The sequence below is a fragment of the Gasterosteus aculeatus genome, chromosome 7 (assembly GCF_964276395.1).
Source record: "Gasterosteus aculeatus chromosome 7, fGasAcu3.hap1.1, whole genome shotgun sequence".
Taxonomy (NCBI): Eukaryota; Metazoa; Chordata; class Actinopteri; order Perciformes; family Gasterosteidae; genus Gasterosteus; species Gasterosteus aculeatus.
The window spans coordinates 7,898,555-7,918,660 of NC_135694.1; the positions used below are offsets into that span (position 1 = coordinate 7,898,555).

At 45.4% G+C, this 20,106-nt stretch overlaps 1 protein-coding gene across 2 annotated transcripts in view; it reads right to left on the reverse strand.

Annotated features, from left to right (window-relative positions):
- Positions 1 to 20,106, reverse strand: part of LOC120822230 (ADAMTS-like protein 1) — a 72,198-nt gene that overhangs the window by 30,839 nt on the left and 21,253 nt on the right. For both annotated transcript variants that reach the window (XM_040181728.2, XM_040181727.2), the window contains exon 2: positions 16,386 to 16,502. In XM_040181728.2, the coding sequence (XP_040037662.2) occupies positions 16,386 to 16,502 (117 nt within the window). The remainder of the gene's footprint in view (positions 1 to 16,385; positions 16,503 to 20,106) is intronic.

The following is a 20,106-nucleotide window of genomic DNA, read 5'->3' on the forward strand; positions in this document are numbered from 1 at the left end:
ATCACCCGATACTGGATTTGTCCACGGGGACCAAAGCGATGGAGTAATCGATTGACAGTATACTGTTAATCGATCAGTATTCAGTATTAAGTCAATTGACTAATACAAATTTGATGTCTTTGCAAATAAGACACTCATCTGCATATTACAAAATATATATATCTTCATAAATATATATTTTATCATCAATTGCTGTGCTCTTTATAGTGACATTTGGAATAAACCCGTAACCACAATCTGATCCAACCTGAGCAAGCCTCTAAAACTCCCACAACCCAGAGGAGGAAAAGGGGGCACATAACTAAGAATCAGCAGTGACATTTACTGCTTCCTGAAGCAGCGTTCATAGCTTCTCTGCACCAAACATTTCCCGTTAGCACATCCAGGAGAGCTCATGTGTTTCAGCAGCTGTATAGCAATCCAAAAGGGGAACCTCATCAGGGTGCCACTACACAGACTCCCCCCTCTGAATGCCTTTCTTTTTCACCGAACCACGGACTGCGTGGAAGTGGGTATGACAGGAGGAGATGGCTAGAAACTGATGCTCCGGGGGGGCTGGAGGGAAACGGCGAGCGTGGGACCCGCATCCATATCTGGGCAGACACAAAGAGCCTCGGCTTATCTATGGTGTCCTAACAATACTGTTGTGTTGTCTACCCTAAAAAAAAGAAAACACAGTATATTATACAATGTCTAACTATAAATGATAGATGGATTTCAAATTCCAGTGGCTTAATCAACCTCACATAAATGTGCCAGCCCCTTATATCGAATCATCTTTGAAAATAGTGGAATATATTACTTCATTTCCAGAGTTAACACTGCTGAATGAGCAAGCATGTCTGTACATCCTCTCCCTCCTGGTCATGGGAAACGGAGCAGGAGACATCAGACCTCCATCTGGGCCCGTTCATATTTGTCACGCACCCTGGTCATCGTCCCCCCCCCCCCCCCCCCCCCCCCCCCCTTCCTGTCTGAGTGACTAGTGCCTTAGTCCCTGATGCATTTCAAAATAAATGACTGAAGTTACTGGTATTCTCTTGTTCTGCGCTTCTATCTGGTGACATAATGGAACAAGTCGGTGGCAGGTAGCACTTCTCCCATGCGGGACAGTTTGATAACTTAATCTCCTCTTTGAAAAGGAGGACCACGTGTGCCTTCCCAGGTAGAACTGGTTTTTGGGGACGGCTTCCAGAGGCCGTCTGGGAAATTGTGCGACATGAGGGATGAAATGCTGCAGGCATTTGCGTCAATCAACGCTGCAAAACCAAAGATTTTGGGCTGCAATGAGCTCCATCCGGATTGCAGGACTGTAAATAGGAGAACCACGGTCATGTCAAGTTCTGTAGATAGTCAGAGAAAAAAGAAAATGGAAAATATGAAATGGTTGAAATTCAAAACATATAATTGCAATCATCAACTTGAAACAGCTCATTTAAGTCAATACCATGATGACGAGAGACTTGTAACCAACATCCTGACTAATTACTGCATACATGACAGAAGAGTTAAGAGAACTAAAGTTCAAAGCTGCAAAACAGCTCTTCTCGGACTGCAGACACGAAGCAGCCCCTCTTGTTAACCTCCTCCATAATTAAAAAAGGAGACACAACAGTTCAACAGCAATTTTTCAAGCAGAGACACCAAGCAGCAACTCCAAATTAAAAAAGCGGGGCACATGGTTTGTTTCAACGGCTTATTATTCATGATGTGCAAGTGTGGAGTGTTTACACTTGAAGAGAGTCAAAGCTTTTCTAACCACGAAAGACGTGTCTGATCTCCTGTATGTGCAGCTACGGTTTCAGTTTTTAACCCCGAAATTGAGTCACACCGGTAACATGTGTTTTCCATTGTGGGTAATGTATTGGGTGTTGTCTTTGGCTCTACAACCATCAGAGAAAGGGATAGGAGTATGATGAAAGGCGGTCAAAGGAGAATTTAACCCTTGGAGCATCCTCCGATATCTGAAAAACGACGCTACATCGAGCTTCAGTTACTTGTTATGACTTGTGACTGACCTAAAGATATGGAAACGATCACAGGGAAATGGATGACACCTCCAGCACATTGTTCCAAATCCCTTTGAGGAAGACAGAAATTCACTGAATTTCTTTCATACTAATGCTATTAGGATTTCAGCAAAAACACTTCTGAAGGTAATTATTCATTTCCTGGTGAAGGCTCATCCAGGCTGAAACATGTGGCCTCCTATTTTTACTGTTAAAAGATGTTTAAAATGAGAGAAAACTGTCTTCAAATCTCAGTCTCTTCAACTCCTCATTGCTGATCGTTCTGATCACTGAAATAATGCTAATGCTCACACGTGTTTATACGTATACATGATGCTTTGTAGATAAAAGGAAGTTTGTGAAGAGAAGATTTTGCAAAAGATTTAAACAGAAAAACGAGAGTTACTGAAACACATTTTTTGGAGAAAAAATATGACAATGATAATAATACAATATAAGCACAATTAGAAAAAAAAGTGAAATAATTCAATGATGACCTAATGTGAAAATAAATACAAATTGTAATTCTCAATTTGTTGTCTTAAAGTTTGTAATGTCAGTGATAACATTAAGTAATACATTTAAGATGTTATTATGAACAACATGTACAACTAATAATAAGACATGGCATTTTTAACAAGTGGATAGATTGTGATATTATTGAGGAGTGAGGGATGAGTTATGAAAGGATAACAGAGAAGAAATCTCCATGTTTGAAATGAAATGAAAAATATCGAAATAAAACATCAGCACAATCGAGTCCAGTGCGGTGAGCTGTAAAGCAAGCTTCCCCCAAACAACACGCGACCAGCAGCTTCTGGATCGGCGAAACACACATTTGAATTCCCTTCATTCAAGAGCTTGTAACACCGTATTGCCCTACAAGGCAACTGCGCTCCATAGATGCTGGGTTACTTGTTGTTCCTAGGGTTTTAAAAAGTAGGCTGGGGGCCAGAGCCTTCAGTTATCAAGCTCCTCTTTTGTGGAACCAGGTTCCACTTTCAGTCCGGGGGGCAGATTCGGTTAGCTCTTTTAAAGTAAAACTTAAAACGTTCCTCTTTGATTCTGCCTATAGTTAGGGCTGGCTCAGGTTAGTCCGGACCAGCCCTTAGTTAAGCTGCTATAGGCTTAGAATGCCGGGGGAATTCTTAGGACACACCGAGCTCCTCTCTCACGCTCTCTTTCTACCATAATTCAAGTTTTATTAATGCACATGACTAATTCAGCTTCTTTCCGGGAGTTTTTTTTTTGTGCTTTCGCCCCTATCAGGTCTCCATAGATCGTGGTTCCTTCGGGACCCTGGTCCTGACACCTACTGTGGCCATGCTGACGCCTGCTGCTGCCATCATCATCATCATCATCATCATTATTTTAGATATTAATCATATTACTTTACTCATAAACCGACATTACCCTCTCCTAAAATCTCTGTGCTCTCCCTCCCCACAGGATTCTGTGGATGGTGGTTCTATCTGATGGTGGTTGCCTCTGCAGTGGTCCTGCTGTGCGCCTGGCTTACTACTCACAATTACTTGAATCATTTCTGTCATAGGAATTGCATGTATTATACATTGTTCATTCTGTACACATGGCATCCATTGTAGTCTGTCCATCCCGGGAGTGGGATCCCTCCTCTGACGTTCTCCCTAAGGTTTCTTCCCTTTTTTCCCTCTTGTAAGGGTTTTTTCATTTTTTGGGGAGTTTTTCCTGTGCCGATGGTGGGTTTCGGGGCAGAGGATGTCGTATGTGTACAGACTGTAAAGCCCTCTGAGGCAAATTTGTAATTTGCGATTCTGGGCTATACAAAATAAAATGACTTGACTTGACTTGACCTTCACAATGGAATTAACGCAGCTTCTAAATTGAAACGTACGATTGAGACACAAACGCTCTTTGTCCGTAACCTGCAGCTTCTTCAAGCAGCCACACTCCGGCACATCGACTGGGCTTTGTCCTCGTTCACGAGAGAGGAAACCATCCATCAGCCCGACACAGAGCAGCTCTGCAATCAAGCATTCCTCGCCCATGTGCTTCTGTAATCAGCTGAGGAAATGCACAGAAGATGCAAGCAGATTGCAGAGAGGCACGGGGAGGATGAGGTCATCCACACATTAGAACGTGTGAAGTTCCCGTGGATATATCGTGCTGACTTCAGTGCTCCTTTGTTGAGGCGGTGTGAACAGTAAAAAAGTGAATGAGAGACGTGATCCTGAACGACGATAACACAAGTCACACGTAGTGACTCTCTCTCCCGTTGATCGGGTCTTCTGTTCTCTTTCCACTCGTCTTTGTATAACACCGGATAGCATTTCATTTCTCGGCCTGTCGGAACCTATTGAGCAGGTTGCGGATCTATATGGAAAAGAGCCCTCACACGCGCCCGCCCGCCGCGCCCTTCTCTTCCCAAAACCACCGGCATATCAAATACAGGGCGCTCACTGGTAGGCAAACGAGCAGATGTGGCCCACGGGACACGCATTATGGTCACCAGATAAACCCGAACTCAAACACTGGTGGAGAAGAGCTTTAAGGCTGCTCTTTGCTGGGGACGGGGGAAAAAACACAGAGGCTGACGTGGCAACACAGTGCAATTCTTTGAAAAGTTTCAACAAACTTCAAAGAATCCAAGAAGTACAAGCACAAGATAATGGCAAAGAAAAACAGCTGACATCACTGCGCTGTACGTAACTAGAAGCAAAACAGGAGCGGGCCCAGGGCAACCGAAAAGGTCCGTCTTCACTCAGCAGTGACGTGACGCTATTATCTGATTCATAAGACAGCTGGTGAACATGGAGGAACATTTATCGGCTAAAGAGTCACATTTCCGTCAGTGGTTTGGCCGAAAAACCAGATCAGAAGTAAAAAGGGGAGTGAAAAGTGACTGGAAACCCGATTCCAAAAAGGATTGAGAACATTGCTCCGTACCTACTGGATGAGCGAATAGATTCATGTTTGTAGCTTCCCATTTGAAAGATAATAGCAGGTCAACTTGGAATTTTCTTCAGTTAAATCAGTTGACACATGCTGACAGCTCAGGGAGTCATTTTACAGCCCAGCCTGCGTAATGGTCGTGTACAGCACATATAAAAGAAAGAAAAGGTCCACGTCTTGAAAGCTGTTGGTAGTGATAACAGTGTGAAATTATGAATGATAACGGTGTTACGGGACCATAGGCCATGCATCTGTGTGCATCCTGGGTAATACACGTTGTGCATGTGTGTAAGTAATAAATCATTCCCTTAAACACCCTGCGAGAAAAGTTTATATTTCAAAACAAGCCTCGGGCTATGCTCCTTCATACTTCTGTTGAAACATGGAAATCACGTCTAGTTTCTAACTCTTTTAAAAAATTTTTTTTTACAATTTTACAAAACAACAAAAGTGCCAAACGCAAAGAAAACGTCACATGTCCCCTGTAGAGGTTAGTGTCGAGTCAAAGCTCGCCCAGGTGATGGAGGGGGAAAGGAAACATTTGGATGCATGACTGAAGAGTAACCACACAGGAAGAAAGCTGCGATGGATCAGTGCACCCCCATCCCTCCTGCTCCCACAAAAAAAAAAACACTCTCCCCTGTTTTCACAGGAACGTTTGGGCTTACAGCTGTCTAAATACGCTACTGTACTGAACCCCTCCCCCCCCACTCCTCCCTCCAGGGGCGGTGTTCAGCTGCTGGGACGGATGGAGAGGAGAAGTTCTTCTCATAATACCCCCCCAGTACTTCGTTCTATGTTGACCCCTACTATTATTATTAATAGTATTATTTCAAGATATAAGAAAAGGACAGATACAGGGAAAACCATTTGTAACATGTGTGTAAATCTATTTTCTGAAAGACCTACCAATCAATTATAGGAGATACAAAAAGCGAGCGCAAGCACCAACGTCCGAGCATCTAAAACGTTTTTTTTTTTCTTCTATTGCAGCCTTCAAAGCTCAGGAGCAGCATCTTGTGTCTGAGAGGCAAAACTACAAGTACCTTCAAGCGTTCAAGGCAGGCCAACGGATTCACGTCCACTCAGCTTTTCAAAATCGCCTCTGATCAATTAAAAAGGATTAAACTGCAGATATCATCTGTTTTCCAACAGCTGCTAAAGGTTAGCCTAACGCTCACACAGGGTCTGCTATGTATCTAAATGAACCAGAAGCCACTCGGATATGTTGCTGACTTTGACCTCTGACCTTTGTAGCGAGGTCGGAGTCCGAGGACGGCAAGATGAAAGAAGTATTTGTTAGTAAGACGGACCGATAAAATATGACTTTGTAATATATTCCTGTAGAAAAGAGCACAAATCCCGGCGCTCCAAATATTATTTTCAATCCCCAGTGTGTTTGGACACACACACACACACACACACACACACACACACACACACGCAGACACTCGCAGTCCACGGGAGGTGTGCAGAAGAAGGACGAGACTTGTCTGCAGTGTTTGGGGGGGTCTAAGCCCTCTCAAGTGGGGCAAAGCTTTACATAAACTCTTCTGGCATCAGACACAAAATAAGAGGGTGTTAAAAAATAAATCCCCCCCGCCTGCCCACACCCATACATCACCCACACGTCTCGAAGTTTCCAATCATTAGCAGGTACCGCCGAGACAAACGCTTTTCCGTTTGCTGTAGTCATCAAATTCTTGAAAAGATAGATGTGTGGGACAAACAAAACAAGAAAAGCAAGGGCCCGTTTGAGTGCCTATATGTGTGTGTGTGTGTGTGTGTGTGTGCCAGACAGGAGCCACAGGCTAAGCTCATCTAGGAGGGCTTCACTCTCCGCCTCCCTCTAATCGGTGTCTATTGCAGCATGCCGCCATGCAATTGAGGGCAAAACAGCGCCAGGCCTTAAACCCCCCCCCCCCCCACCACCTCCAACGCTAACCCATCCATCAGTCCATCAGCTTGGAAAAAGCCAGTGAAAGGTGGAGCGCAGGAGCAGCTCCTCTGCCGTTCTTTATCCCCCATCATTACCCCCCCCAGCGGTGTCATTCCAAAGAGCCGATTTGCTTTGTGGTTCAACCTGTGAAAGCAGAGACGCCACAAATCATAACATACCAGTGTGCAGCGCATGCGTATTGGAGGGGGTCGGATTGAATGAAATGGAGAGGATGCATCTCCTTTAAAAAATAAAATAAAAATCAGTTTAATTTAGTAACTGAATAGAGAGGAGCCGTTGATCCTTTCCACACAACATTACAGCTATTGCTTCAGAGACCAAATGATTGATGGCTTTATATTGTTAGTGCAGACATCTGCTTTACGCTCCGCAGCGAGGCGGAGATTAATACCATAAATCAAGGACTGGCGATCTTCACGGACACGTGGTGTAACAACACGGTGCAGATGTTGCACTAGGGGACAACACAACATGAATAGTTTTTTTTTTTTAGGTCAACTAACACCCTGACTCTTGGCCCAAGTCCTCCAGGCAATGTTTTCCTCGTGGGACCTTCCCCGTGCACTAGAGGCACATAAATCTGGAAGCTCTAATGCTCCGCTAGGTCACCTTTCATTGTGATTTGGGTCTGGATTAAAAACAGTCTTTTTTTAAAAGCTGAGGAGGATTCCAAGTTTGCACTCATGTTGTGGGAGGGTGCAGATGTTTAAAAAGCACCAGATGCTAGTCGATACGATACGATACGAACTCATCTCTATTTGTTTTCTTTTTTGGGGGGGAAAAAAAAAGGTCCTCATGCATTTCTATTTCTGACTAACAAAGTCCTACTGTCTGAAAAATATTTTAAAAAAGAAAAATGGAAAACATGGAAAAACTCCAAAGCACAGAGATTTACTGGTTCATGAAGTTGGTCAGGAAAAACAAACACACACACACACACACACACACACACACACACACACTTTGTGATCCTTTAAATCGCTTTGGCATCTCACATGGGCTTTGACTACTCTCGCTGTGCTTAAAATATCAACTTCTCCAAATCCAGTGTCCGGTGTGTGCATCTGGTAAGCATCTTTGGAATTATTACCACGCTGACGGATGAACAGAAAAGGCCCTGTTTCCTGAAGCCTCGGTGGTTTCTACGCCCGTGTTCCAAATCAGAGAAAAAGGGGGCCGTACTCACAATCAGCCCGAGAGCAACAGTCAACCCCCCCCCCCCCCCCCCCCCCTGCAATTAAAGCACAAGCACAGTGGAGTTGTTGTATAATGGGGACGGTAACGTGCATCTGTGGAAGACCACAAGGCTGTGTCTTATAAAACAGCCTGCTTCTGTTTATACAAGACCTTTAACTGGCGCGGTTGTCGCCTCTAGCAACGGGTCAAGTCGCAGTTTGAGTCCTTGTCGGGTCCAAAACTTAATCACCGAATCATTTAATCAGACTTCTAGCACATGGATTCTTAAAATGATGGCCAAAAGCATGTTCAGTGAGGTCACAGTGACCTTTGTTCACTATTAAGAAAAAAAAAAAGCGATCCCTTCAGCCTCCGATGGAAATTCCGCGCGACCCGCCGTCAGCATTTGCTCGTAAACTGGTCCAACTAGGACAGACGTTTGACATCGTCACAGAGACATTGAGAAATGAAAGTAGACACGTTGTGTTTAGGCTCAAATATAATCTCGTCTGGACAATAGATGTGTTCATTTAAGCGGTTACAAAAAAAAAATGCTTCTCACAGAGTGGGAGGATCAGAGAGTATTCCCTCCAGGCATTCCTAAAATATCTCTTGCACAAGAATGGCACGAATGTTAAGGTCAACCGTAGAACATGATGCTTAAGCCGCCACGGCTGTCGTCGGCATAAAAACAATTTGCAATAAGAGGCATTCTGCTGATGGGGAGACACTGAATATCCTTCAGAAACGTGTGCATGTGCATCACTCCGCTGCACTGCCACCGTACACGTCGCCGTTATACAGTTTGCCCAAAAACCTTCCATTGGGTGCTTTGACTTGGCAGAAGACTTTATGAACTGTTTGGATTCAAACAGCTGCAGTTGTGTGATCAAACAACACAAACTCGGGTTAATTAGCAGTGAATCACATCGCTTAGGGGTCATTAAATAGGCCTTCCTCTGTTCTTGTTTGGCAAAGCCAACAGATATTTTGCCAACTCACCAGGCTCACAAAATAACAGCTTTGACAAACAATCGTAAAACAAAAGAGGAGATTCCTTTAAATAAAACAACCCAACTTTGCCCTGAACCACAAGAGAACATTGAAATTTTGTTGGTATTTTTAAAAATTCTTTTCTGTGTCCTTTTAATGAGGGCCGAGGACTTTACAATTTTACAAGACCATTTGCAGACTGGATATCTCCACTGCCTTGCTTTGCAGAAGATTAAAGTAAGTGTGTCTGTGTGTGTGTGTGTGTGTGTGTGTGTGTGTGTGTCAGCGTGAACACGAGGCCGGGTGAGAGACTCTAATGAATCTTTGCATGCAACCCAAATAAATCAAGCTAATTTGAAGTGTGTAAAGTCTTGGTGTGAGGAGGCCGTCTCGCGCTGCAAGCGGGCGCTCGCTTTGCAACTTGGACGAGTGTCAGGGTCATTTTTCAATCTCGCGGTTCGCGAGCAGATTGCTTTCCCTCCCAGGGCTTCCAGAGAGCGAAAACCGTCTGTGATTGTGCGCAGGCGGGTGTGAGCTTGCATGCGTTTGCGGGCCAGCTCACATACACTTGGCGGTCTTGATTTTCTCATGTTTACGCTGTGAGTACTCACACCGGCTTGCAGTAATGGGTTCTCAGCATGCGAGAGAGTGAGAGAGAGAGAGACAGAGAGAGAGAGAGAGAGAGAGAGAGAGAGAGAGAGAGACCACCACGTTCTCCATGTGCAGATCAAAACCTTCTTTGAATATGCTGCGAGCAACCAGAGATGTCGAGTAACGGGACTTAAACTCCTTCAAGAACTCACAGGCAGACGAGTTCCAGCGTTTTATGCCCTGCAGAAGGACATGGTTTAAATTACATTTTGGCAAACAAAAAACGACTACTGAGCAAGGTGAAGGGCACTGTTGATGATTATAATGCTGCGAAAGCTGGAAAAAATGCTTTGTTGGAAAAATGCTGAAATTGAAGAACCTTTTTAGAATTCCGTTACAGCCTCTCCCTAATGTTGTTATAATAATATTCTTTTGATTTGTTTCATGATGGGATAATGTTTAATAGAGCGTGTGAAAGCCAACAAGAGCTACAAGTGGAAGCTCCACTTTGATCTATCTTTACATACAAGTTGTTTCACGTTACACACTATCCTCGCACGATTGGGTTTTAACGAATACTTCATTTTCTCTTTGTTTCGCAGGATTTAGGGGGCAAACCAGCAGATGTTGAAGCCAATTTTTGTATCATTTTTTTAAAAACAGCTGCTGGTCAATTTTACTCCAATCCATTTAAAAGCTCTGTAATATGTGGCATATTTTTTACAACACATTAGAATTTCTTCAGATATTATGTACACTTGCGGTGTCACGCACAGCTTTCACATATTAGGTTGCATTACTTATTACATATAATTTTTTGGAGCTATGGTGGAAGGAAGAAAAAAGAAGACGAGAGCAAAACACCTCCAGAAGTTTATAAGTGTCCTGAAGCTGTCGAGGGTTGTCTTCCAGGGGTCCATACTGTTCCCTTTAAGCCGTAAGCCCTCCTTCCTGGAAACCCCTCTGAGAATAGAATAAAGGAGCACGAACTTCACGGCTTTCCAAATAGGAAAAACTAGGAGACGTGCGTGTTGGTCCTGCGACCGTGCCGTACCCGCCCAACCACAGCCGCGCAGCTAACGCTGCTGCTAACGCTGCTGCTAACGCTGGACATTGGGTACTTGGCGCAAGCTGCCTGAGCCAAGAGGCCTCGGCGCACACCTCACACGGAAGCCGACGATGGACTTCCACTCAAGTCGGTAACTGCCGCCCTGCAGTCAGGTCCCGTCGAGTGGAGAACCGCACGGTGATGAACGCTTTGTCCGGGCCTTTTTTAATCGCCAGCTCTATAAGTCAAAGCGTTCGGCTGCAATATTCTGGAATCAAAATGTGATTCCTCTCATGAGCCGCTTATTCAACCAAAGTGAAACCACATTCCCGGCAGAGGGCCTTGACTGATCTCACCCACGTGCTGCGAACACAAGCGGAACCCCCACCCGAAAAAAAGAACAAAGAGGCTTATTATTTACAATCGTAACTTGGAGACGGTTCGTACATGCAGTGCCAAAATCCACAGGTAAGACCTCCGAAAATTCCGGTGTAGAAGAGCGTCCCTGTTTGTGTGTGTGGCCTGTAGAACCCGGGAGTACAACACAAACATCTGCAACAGGGAGTGAAACGTAAACAATTAGGAATCAATCACCCGCCCAGCAGACGTGTGCGTGCCTTCACACGCCGAGGAGGAGCGGAGCGTGCGGGAGGCGAGGGCAGAAGGGAGTGTGTGGGAGGAGAGGGAGGGAGGAGAGGGAGGAGGCCTCACCCGTTAATCAAAGACATAGTTTTGGATGCAGCGCGTGTGCAGAGGTGACATGCGATAGTGTTGGGGGAAAAGAAAAAAGGTCACACGCACGTGGATTCCCGTATCACGCGCACACGTCGGGCAAATAGGAAACAACTGTGGAATTGCATGTTGGTACACACATTTGTTATGTGGGTGGTGTGGTGGGGGTCTTATTCCAGCTGGTGTTACCTCAGCAGCACCCACAGCACACTGGTGAGACACCACATCAAACCGGGGGGGGTGGGAGCGGGCCAAGGCTTTACTGAAGGCATATGTACATGGAACAAACACCAGGGGGGCAAAAGTCAGGAAGTCACACCTCCCCCTCTCCCTCCTCCCGCCCCATTTAAGTGCGTAACGGACATATTCGTGGTCCAAAATATCTATGTGGAAACAAACGGGCGTCCGCGGATCACTGGCATCGCCAACGCGGTTATTAACCCTCCGTCTGGACCCAAAGGTTTTCCAATCCAGCCTGAGCGGATTTGCGTGAAAGCGAAGGTGTTTCTAATAAACAACGGGGCCAAACAGATCTGGAGGATTACATTCCTCAGAAGAAAAACAACTCCGAAAATGAATAAATACGAGCACATGAGAATATGCTTTCTATTAACGCTGGTGAGAGACGCATGGGAGCAACATGACAGCATGCTCAGTGAATGCTAGTCTCCATCACTAACGTCTGCTGTTAGTGTCCCTGCGTTTAATAATGTGTTTGAATGATAGATTTATTTATTTATTTATTTTGCAGAAGGAAAGGTTTGCATATGGTTGTATGCAATAGCTTTGTTACCCCAATGCGAGGATTTCTCGGTCAAAGAAGCAGTTCCACACGTAAAATATACTCTTGGGAAACTCTTAAGATTTATCACCATCATCTGTACGGTTAATTTGTAGCTTCAACCAGCAGCCTGTAAGCGCAGCTTCGTGACATTTCCCCAAATCACAAATTTAAAAACAATAGGAAATTTGGAATTCTTTATTGCGAAATGATTTTTAATATTCGAAAGAGAGGACGATGTTCTTTGGCAACATGTGTGATGTGTAGGCCAAGAAATCTCTGTGGATCTGTGGAATGGAGTCAAACCATGTGTAGATGCAGAACTGGGGCCGAGGCTGCGGTCTAAAAGACCAACAATAACCTCCTAAAGTCAATTCCGAAACCTTTTTCCTTTTGACCTTCACAGAAGATTATGGAGCGCGCATTAAAACACAAAACAAAAATCAAAATATACCGATTGCTGGCAATGCGGGCTGTTTAAATCTATCGTGACGGGCTTCTTTCGCTTGTACTGTGTAAAGGAGGGAGACCGGAGTTATTTAATTCCTTCCTGCTGGTGTCACACTTAATCAACACCGCTTCAGTTGAAACAATTCACTACTATGCTAACGCAGCTAATACGGGAAGAACTGGAGCACCTCTCCATCGCATTTAGAGAACGGCTCTTATTATGGCGTCCCGCTCCGTCGGGACACAGCCCCAGTCTCTCTTACCCATGGTACCTTTGAGGCCACAAGGGATGCATGAACGGTCCAAAAGTATGCGTCTTTTCTCACGTTTGAAGCTTTAACTTGAAGTGCTATTAACAGCAGGGGGCAGAGTGGGGGAAAAAAAAGGACGAAAGCCTAAACATCCCCTCCGCCGGCCCATAACGAAAATGCCCATCCGTTTAATGAAGACAGATGACGCTGTGCAAAGACCGTTGCCCTTTCCACCCGGCGCTCCACGAAAAAAACTCAGCTGCCAAGGCAGCGTGCGGCTGAGCAGAGGGCCGGCCTCCCTCCCTGCTGCCGGTTCGGGCCACCGAGTGCCCCCTCCACGCCCCTTGCTCGCCACCTTGACTGACCCAAACTACTCAGGACCCCGACATCCTGAGAGAGAGGGGGAAAAAGGGACGTGACCGTCGCTGAGTCTCCTCAGACTGGACCTCAAGTCACTGCTGCAAAGTGGGGCTCTAATGAGAGTCGTTACCAAACACAACCCATAAGGTCCTGGCTTTTGTCGGTGTGTCCAGCTCTTTTGTTTTGGGTATATAGCTTTTTATAGAGTAATTAGAGGCTAAGTAAGGTGAAAACAAATGCTAACGCTACTGAAGCGGCATCCGTAAACATATTTGAATTAACTGGTCAAATTGGTGACATGATTATGGAGGTCAGTGCTGTTTTTGGGAAACTTGAATATAACACGGATACAACTTTCGAAACCCAAACAGACACACATACACGGCGGATAAAGAATCACCTTTCACTGACACACTTTAAAGCTGTGTGTTGACAGGATGATCACTTTTGCCGTCTAGACAGTAGCCAGCTGAGGAGAAAACCGCGTGGTGAGTCTCTCTTTCTACCGACCGTTTGTTCCGAGGGCCGTTTCTCTCTTTTTCATATCCAGACTATCAATTTAACTTTCCAACAAAGATTAGAGGTTTACAGTACTCTGTCCAGCCTTTTGTTTTTCTCTTTCAGTCACCCCGAGGTTGAGCAGTAGCTGCCAGCTGACCGGCGCCTTGCCTCTGGGACAGAGAGTTACATCTTTTATTGGACTTTCAAACACACTGCATTAACCTAAGAGTCCTAGATTAGTTGCTTGCAGTTACATGGATCCGACAATCGCAAATAAAACATTTTAACATCAATTTTGCAGGTTTTAAAGTTAGTTGCTGCTATCACAAGTGCTGGAAAAATGCATTTATGGCCAAAACAATGAGTGGGAATAGACGTAGAGACGGTCCAGAGACTTAAAGTCGAACATTTTAGCCATCATACCCCCCCCCCACGCACTTTGATCCCCTCGACCTAATAAACGTCCTCGATATGTGTTTATGAATGCTGGCATTGTTGAAGCTCTACAGCACATGCTTTGCATGGTAAATATGGGTTCATTTACAAAGGTATGTTGGGCCGCAGCTGTTAAAAACAGCTCCATTCCTCCGAAGTGGCTGGTGGTGAGGCTGCCAGGGAAAACACTTTCCTTCGGAGGGAACAATTCATCTGTGGCCCTCTTGAGGGATGGGCTACAGGGTGCTGGGGAGGTCAGTCTTATTGCCCACCGACCGACCCTGGCACATGCTCATGAAAGTAAAAACTAGAGAAGGCGAATACACTTTGGAGGCCGAGATCCGCCTCCCGGGTTGCTCGCTAATTAAGCTGCGTTTTTCTTGGCTTGGAATCAGGCTTAATATTGAACCAAGATTGAAGACAGAGCAGCGCTGCAGAGGAGACCCGGATTGACTTCGGTGCTGAGAGGAATCCCGAGTGTGGCTCCTCGGAGTCTGCAGGCTGCACACTTGAAGACATGTTTGCATCATGCATGGTTTCTTAAATGGAACGGCCATATTTCGCTCCACCTTTTAACCGGTCTTGTCTTACAAATGATTGTGCTCCAAGACTTGGAGGCTGTAACATCCTGTTTAAAGCTTCTGACCCTGAACGTCCTGCAAGAGTCATCCGACACAGTCAATCTCCTTTGTCCTTTCATTAAAATGGAATCAAGAGTTCAAAGTTCAAAGGGCAGCATTCTGTTCAGCAGAGATAGAATATTACAGACAACCCAAACTAAGTGAGAAATAATTACACTCATTTTCACTGCAATTCAAAACATTTCACCCAAAAACTAGGTGTCCTATATTCTGAGAAAGATGCTTATTCATGTTTTTGTTGAGAGAAAGATGTCATGGTCGATATCATAATGCCTTAAGTGTGCATCTAGAACCAGGGTCTGAGAGTTGGATAGAGGAGCAAGAGCACTCTCTTATATGTCACTTAGATCATCTTTATGCTGAGCCAACTGTCTTTTTCTCTTCTCATCTCAAGCCTTGGAAAGAAAGCAGATTAGTGAATCTCACAAGTCTTTAATTAACAGAAAAAGGTGAGTGAGATGCTCACTCACTACCAATGCACTTTTTTTTTGCACCGGTGTGTTCGTTCACTATAAATAAACCCATATAGAGCAACTAAGGCCTGGATGGCATGAATACAATATGTGGGAGTGATGTATGAATGCTGTTTGTGGGTCCTTTGGTTTGGAAACCACTCGCTGATGCAAATTCAAAAATATGCCCGAAGGCAGCGCATCGTAAATCACGCTGCTGCTTGGTTAAAAGAGGATAAGATGAGGTTTTAACAACTACAGTGCTGTAGTACTAAGAGGATATCAAAAAATGTCTGCCTTTGGGATATGAAAGAGCATGTATGAAGCAACCATGGAACAAAATACTGTCAAAAATATGCCACTTGGTATGACAGTTAACATGAAATTACAATTACTAAAAGAGAATGAAACCAACGATCGACCCTCAAAACGGGAAAAGACCCCTGCTGATCGTGGATTTTTAAAGAAATGTCACCATATTTGTTCAGTGTTCATACGACGGCTGAATATTCAATGTGATGAGTCAAAGGGTCATCTACTAAAGCGCGGAGGCTTACGAGAGCAGGACCAGGTCATACATGCGCGTGTGAACAAGAATATCGGACTCAACAACCTCAGTGCTCAAAGCGAATTGACAAATTGGGAGATTTCATTCCTATCGATAACTTAACACTGGTAAACTGGGCGAGAGATTGGCTTACGAACACTGCTTCGACCAGGACTCATGTCTCATCTGATGACAGACGAGGAGTAATGCGATGCAAGAAAAAGCAGAAGAAGAAAAAAGCCTCCCCGCCCATGACCTTGTTAAGTGCGAATGTTTGCCTGTTTCACATCAAGCTGGGTCAGCGCGCCCTTCACTCCCAATGTCCCACGATCATCATTCACTTGTGTGTTCATTACTGAGGTGTAACACGGCAGACGTTCCCCTCCTCTGGTGCGGCGCATTACGTAAACACACTGCAATAGATCGTCAGTTATAAATGGGTTTGGGTTTGAAGACATTGAATTTAAAAGCAGATTAAGTTCATCAATAAGTAAAGGCCTTTTTTATTTGATATAACAGGGACTTACAGGGTCTTCTGGTTTTTGGCTGCCATCACGGAGAGGCTCCTCTGCAAGGTGGTCCCGTCGCATCAGAGTAAATTCCCTGATGAACACCGCGTCCCCGTCGTTGGCCCAAACCACAACCTGAAAAACAACGAACCAGTCACGGGCGTCACCAGGCAGCGTGGAGCAGCCAGGTTACAAACCAGACCTTTCAACATACAGACCCTGTTGTACGACTTTTCATTTTATTCATGTGAGGGAAGGAAAAAAAAAAAAGAGGCACAGAATGCACGAAACCCGAGGCCAAGGATGCAACGAGCCCTTTGTTATTCATGTCATTGTGTTTCCACCGGACCGCGCTGGAGCAACGCCGCTGGTGGTAAAGTAAGTATATTTTAGTCAAACTTAAGTTTCTCTTTGCAATTATTCTGTGAGCATTAGCTTTTTTTTCTTCCTTTTGGTTCCTTTTGGTCAGTGCTCTCAACCGCACGTCCTTCTTGATGAGGGGGGCCGTTACAGGCCCTGGGGGGGGGGGATTCACAGCAGAAGAGATCGGATACCAGAGGACGTGGTAACGTACCTCTTCGGGGAGACTGTTGGGGGAGCGGAAGGGGGGGGGAATCGTGGATAGGGCCCATTAGCAGCACAACAGGGCCGTATTCTCCGGGATGCACAATTTCACAGCGCAGAGGCCCTTAACTGCTCTCCGCGGGTCATAAACACTCTGTAATGACCCGGGTCAACTGCCTGCCTCCCCAGGCCTGTGGAGCAGGCGACGTGGGTTTGGGGTACTTAGCGTTTTTTTGCATGATCTGGGATTACAGATTTAGGTGCTGCTAGGCAACTGCAGCAAAAACTCTGAGCTTGTGGGAAAGGAACCACCAAGCGGACTCTTTAAGACAAATCAAATCTGCTCCAAAGCCCTCCACTCAGCGCCGCTTAGCTTGAGTCACTGTGGAGGCATCTGTAAAAACACATAAGTCACTGCAGTAGAATGTGGCCAAAAGCCTCCTTGGATGACCACCATCATGATGCACAAGCACACTTTTGTTAGGTACGGATGTGCGCACGGGGCAGCTGTCGGGCCATGATGCAACATTTGTCCGTTTCTGTATCTTCCCGTCAATACTAATAAGTCATCTTTTCAGAATGCGACTTAGTTCATAAAATAGAAAATACAAATATACGTCTTACCGTCTCTGGATGTAAGTCAGTAGTTGCATGTGTTGTTATAATCCGGGGGGGTAGATATAAACTATATACCCCACAGATTTGAATGTATTGAGCATGGGAAACCAATGAAATGATGTAAAACACTGCTCTCATAATGCAGCATACTTTAGGGTGCGTGAATATAACATGAGATCTCCGCTGAAGCATATGCGTCCTGCCATAGATTCCGAAAATGAAAATGTTGCACAACTACAAGCCAGCGGGTAAAACAAACATAAGTCAAGCTTACAGTCTCGAAGAAGCGTGTGAGTGTGAGTCGGCAAAGATGTGCTGAAAACCACTCAAGTGACCAGATGTCTTCGCTCAAGGCTAAACGGAGGCCCGGTCGAGATGAACACGCCGATTGCGTCTTTCGCAAGAGACTTTTCGCACATCGTCGGCCAAAATGATATTCTCACCCTTTTAGTGTCTTAACACCAGACAAATCTGACAACCAATTTCCCTGTCATTTTGAAGTCTGCATGCATCTTACTGTAAGAGGCAGAGTGACGCGCTGGAGACCCGGACTGAGCCACAGGCTAATGGTGCGTGACAGCTTCACTCTCACTCGCTGCCGTCTCAGAAAGAGGACGGGGAGGGATGGGGGGGTGGGGGGGAATCTATCAAACCCTTTTCCTTAAGCAAACAAACCAAACTGGCTGTCCGGTGCCAATGTCAAGCATCCTGCACACCCCCCACTGGATTAAACCATTAGGATCTGGCAGAGGGCTGGATATTTCAAAACAGGGTTCAAGTCAAGGGTTACACCATAAGTGTAACGAAAGGGCGTCGGTGACGTCGACAAAATCCTTCTACGTACGTAGATTTCTTCAGGTATTTGCTTCCTAGTTTATGCTCACTTACATTTGTATTAATGCTAAAAGTGGTGATACCCTGAATATTAATCTAAACTGCTTAACACATTAACCAAAACAACTTTATTGATTTGGGTTGATTATATGGTAACATTGCCTTAACATAATAGTAACAGCGTTAGTTACAAAAAATACAAAGTTTAATGATATAATACTTTTTTTTTTTTAAAGGATGCACTTGTCACCCGAAGCCCTGTGAACCATATTTTGATTGAGGGGGGCCTTCTTTAACACCAACAGTCTTTTTTCCCCCTGGGATCAAATGTGAATGTGTTAAATTCAGCACAAGCATGCTCTAACTCCGGCAGTGTTTGAGATTATTGGAAGTGAACATGACGGGGGTTAAGAAAACACACACTGCCGTCTTGCGGGGGCGGCGGTGATTGAAGCAACCAACTCCGACGGGCATCCCGATCTCCGAAAGTACAGGCTCTAATCCAACGTGTGTGTGTGTGTGTGTGTCTGTCTGCGCCAATGTGACAAAGGCCGAGGGTTGAGAGTTATACCGGGAACCAGGCCGCTGATTCATTAGCCTCCGAGGCGGGTTGGATTTCAAAGAGCACGTCTCAACCATGGAAGGGGAGAGGAAGTGAACTCGAGGGCAAGCCAGGTCTTCAAAAGCACATAATCAACAGCAATAACACCAACTTGATATTTTAATTGAGCTTTCCTGTAAACGCGGTGCCAGCTTCCACTGTTTGGGTGGAAACTGTGAAAAAGCCAGTGACTTTGACCAATGCTGCACCAGGCTAAAAGCTAGACTTGTGTTTCGTCAACTGCTGCCTTTGATTAATGAGATTGCGTCCAATGTTTAGATAAGGACACCCATTTTTCGAGACTGGCTCCTGTTTGAATGGAACCGGAGAGGGAAAGATATTTTTGCTAATCCACTTTCAAGGGGGATTTATGGGAGCTTTCACTTAACACATTTGGAGGAGGCAACATCGCGGCCTTCGTTTCCCCTCCCTGTCCCTTCATGAGCTAAGAAAAACGCTGCCCTTTCTTCTCTTCCCAGGACTTTTGTCATTTCAAATCAATCCGTTTGAGGATTTAAGGGACCATGGGATTATTGGGCATTTATATGCTGATTACAAACTAAAGTCCAAGGCCGCTTCAGGATTTGAGGACTGATAAAATGACAGAGTCTTGGCTCGCCTCAGAAAACACTGATGGTTCTAGTTTTTCACTTTGGGCCTTCGCGCAGGATGCCGGCGAAGCAACGGTTCACGGCGCAGCGACGGTTCAAGTTCTCCGGGAGACTAAATAAAAGTGAAAACGCCGCTTTCATCACATTCTCTGATTCCTGATGGATCATTTTGTCATCTTTGCGTCCTTCCTCCGACCGCCTTTGAAGAATTCCTCTGCCAGGTTTCCCCTCGACCTGATTTACTGACGTCCCGTCTCCCGAGCGCAGTGCGTCCCCGGGAGCACGAGGACCTCGAACGCTCTAAAACGACCTCCTCATCTTGAACAGCGCAAGCACTGAAGCCTCGAGGGAAGGGGGGGGTGAGAGGGGCGGGGTTAGTCTACCTCGGATCGATTGAAAGATTTTTCCAGGCCCCGTCGTCACATCCCGTCACGTTTGGTTGCTCTCGTGTTTTAATGTCTCATAACGATGCGTGGCACCGTCCTAATGATGCGTGCACTCTCAAAGTGCT